The sequence below is a fragment of the Chelonoidis abingdonii genome, chromosome 26 (assembly GCF_003597395.2).
Source record: "Chelonoidis abingdonii isolate Lonesome George chromosome 26, CheloAbing_2.0, whole genome shotgun sequence".
In the NCBI taxonomy this organism is placed as follows: Eukaryota; Metazoa; Chordata; order Testudines; family Testudinidae; genus Chelonoidis; species Chelonoidis abingdonii.
The window spans coordinates 18,547,515-18,550,786 of record NC_133794.1 but is presented as its reverse complement, the minus strand read 5'-3'; the positions used below and the strand labels follow the sequence as shown (position 1 = coordinate 18,550,786).

General features: G+C 64.8%; 1 protein-coding gene across 1 annotated transcript in view; it reads right to left on the bottom strand.

Annotated features, from left to right (window-relative positions):
- The window catches only part of NOTCH3 (notch receptor 3), a 50,818-nt gene that overhangs the window by 29,861 nt on the left and 17,685 nt on the right, over positions 1 to 3,272 (bottom strand). The window contains exons 5-6 of the mRNA XM_032776752.2: positions 1,077 to 1,199; positions 544 to 777 (exon numbers count right to left, since the gene is read on the bottom strand). Of these exons, the coding sequence (XP_032632643.1) occupies positions 544 to 777; positions 1,077 to 1,199 (357 nt within the window). The remainder of the gene's footprint in view (positions 1 to 543; positions 778 to 1,076; positions 1,200 to 3,272) is intronic.

The window sequence follows — 3,272 nt, the reverse complement described above, 5'->3', positions numbered from 1 at the left end:
CCCCCTCCCACAGCCAGCCCCAGTCCCCCCTGCACAAACACCCATCAATACTCCCAGCCGGCTCCAGTACTTCCCACCCACACAGACACCCATCAACCCCCACCCAACTAGCCCTAGTCCTCCCACACACTATCCTGCTGGCTCCAGTTCCCCCCACCTACACAGCCACCCACCAATGCCCCCCAGCCAGCTCCAGTCCTCCCCCATCTGCACTCCCACACTATTGCCCCCGCCCCAGCTTCCTACCCCTCACAGCCCTCCTCTCAACTCCTTCCACACAGCCAGCCTGTCACCCTTACCTCAGGTCTCTCTCCCACCCCCTTCCACTCCTCCTCCCCCCATCTTCTTCCCCCTTCCACTCAGCCACCCCCTGCCCCTTCAGGTCCTTCCTAGTCCTTCCCATCCCCCTGGCCAACTCCTCAGCCCCCCACAGATCATTGAGGGGGAGTTCGGCATGGGGGGAAGAATCCCAAATCCCGCAGTGAGGGGTGCTTGGTGATCTGAGATTGGGCTGAGCCAGGCCAGACCCCCTTTGCACCTCACCTGTCTTGCCCATGGGGCAGGCGCAGTAGAAGGAGGCCACACGGTCATGGCAGGTGGCCCCATTGAAGCAGACGGCTGTGGCACAGTCATCAATGTTTTCACTGCAGCTCTCGCCCGTCCAGCCGTTGACGCACACGCAGGAGTGCCCGCCATTGGTGTTGAAGCAAGTGCCCCCATTGTGACAGGCGTTGGGCTGCAGCTGGCACTCATCTACATCCTCTGTGCAGAACTGGCCTGGGGGAGAAAGGAGATGAGCTTGGGCAGGTTAGAGCCAGCGCCCATGTCCCATTCCCCACCCCGAGCAGCCAGTCCCCTGCCCTGGGGTGGATCAGAGCCAGCGCCCCCTAGAAGGGAAGACCCCATGTCACATTCCTCCTGGGGTCCCATGGCAGCCCTGGGCTGCTGGGTGCACAGTCCCTGCTCACAGGGTTGGATGTTGGCTGTAAGGTTCAGGGCCCATAGTGCTGACTACACAGCTGGTGGTGGGCAACAAGGAGTTAACTCCTGCCGCTGGGCAAGGTGCTAGGTGGTACCTGTCCATTCAGGCGGGCACTGGCAGTTGTAGGTGTTGACCCCATCCACACAGGTGCCTCCATTCAGACACTTGTGGCCTGGGCAGTCATCAATGTTGATCTCACAGTTTTGCCCTTCGAAGCCTGGAGAGAGGGGATGGGGGACGGGGGAGAGGGAGACAGAGAGAGAGAACGACCCAGTCAGAATGTGTGTACACACCCCACCACGAGGGTCTCTCCCACCCACTCCCCGGCGCCTCCCACCCGCTCCTTGGCCCCTGCCCCAAGCTCCTCTGACCCAGCCTCCAAGAGGCACAGAGCTCAAATCCACCTGCAGCCCAATCAGAAGCAGTTGGCCAAACAGGGGGTCTGTGGCTAAACCTGAAACAGAGCCCAGGCAACTGACTGCCACCCCACCCCCCTCACACTGCTCAGTGTTGGGAATAGAACCCAGGAGTCCTGGCTCCAGTCCCCAGGCCCTTGCTGCAACCCAGCAGACTCCTGGAACAAATGCAGGTCCCAGCAAGGCTGAGCGAGGCAGGCCAGTTTTCCCCAGCTTTGCCCACACAGGGGCTTACAGCAAGAGGAGCAGGGGCTTCTGCGAAGGGCCAGGGAGTAGGGTGAGAGATCACTGCAGAAAAGGGAGGGGGTCCAGTCAGGACCCTGTCATGGGGCATTTATCAGACAAAGCCCTGAGGGGTCAGGGCCCTGGGCCAGGCCCTGCAATGCCCATGCCCACCTGCCCCTGGCTGACACCCCCAGGGCAATGGGAGATTCAGCAGCTTGGCCCGGAGGGGTCAGAAAAACCCCAGGGTCACAGCAGAGCCGCCACGAGCATGGCGAGGCCATATTCCATGGTTCCATGGGGTCCCTCTCCACAGGCCCCAGCTGGGTGTGCTGCAGAGGGCAACTGGTGTGCTGCCCGCCCCTCTGCCTCCACGCAGCTCTGCTCGGCCTAGGCCACACTGCAGCGGAAACACCCCCATGCACACACAGCACCCCCAAGCCCGCTCCCCCGCCCCATGCTCACACACAGTGCCCCCAAGCCAGTGTCCCTACCACACACACACACACAGGGCCCCTAAGCCCGCTCCCCTGCCCCACGCACACACACAGTGCCCCCGAGCCAGTGTCCCTACCACACACCGGGCCCCCAAGCCCGCTCCCCCACCCCATGCACACACACAGTGCCTCCGAGCCAGTGTCCCCACCACACACACACACACACACACAGGGCTCCCAAGCCCACTCCCCCGTCCAACGCGCACACACAGTGCCCCCGAGCCAGCATCCCCACCACACACACGGCCTCCAAGCCCGCTCCCCTGCCCCACGCACACACAGTGCCCCATAGCCAGTGTCCCCACCCCCTACACACACAGGGCCCCTAAGCCCGCTCCCCTGCCCCATGCACACACACAGTGCCCCCGAGCCAGCGTCCCCGCCCCATGCACACGCAGTGCCCCCGAGCCTGCATCCCCACCACACAGACACACAGGGCCCCCATGCCCATTCCCCCACCCTACGCACACACACAGTGCCCCCGAGCCAGCATCACCACCCCACGCACACACAGGGCCCCTGAGACACACACACACACACACACACACACACAGGGCCTCCATGCCCGTTCCCCCGCCCCACGTGCACACACAGTGCCCCCGAGCCAGCGTCCCCCCAACACACACACACAGGACCCCCATGCCCACTCCCTCGCCCCATGCACACACACAGTGCCCCCGAGCCAGCGTCCCCCCCAACACACACACACAGGACCCCCATGCCCACTCCCTCGCCCCACGCACACACACAGTGCCCCCGAGCCAGCGTCCCCACCACACACACACACAGGGCCCCCATGCCCTTTCCTCCGCCCCACGCACACACAGTGCCCCCGAGCCAGCCTCCCCACCCCCCCCCACACAGGACCCCCATGCCCGCTCTCCCGCGCCATGCACACACACACTGCCCCCATACCCGCTCCCCTGCCCCACGTACACACACAGTGCCCCCGAGCCCACTCCCCTGCCCCACGCACACACACAGTGCCCCTGAGCCCGCTCCCCTGCCCCACGCACACACAGGGCCCCTGAGCCAGCGCCCCCGCTCAATGCACATATGGGGCCTCCGAGCCCACTCCCCCGCTCCACGCACACATAGGGCCCCCAAGCCAGCTCCCCCCCCACACACACAGCACCCCCAGAGCCAGCTCCCCCC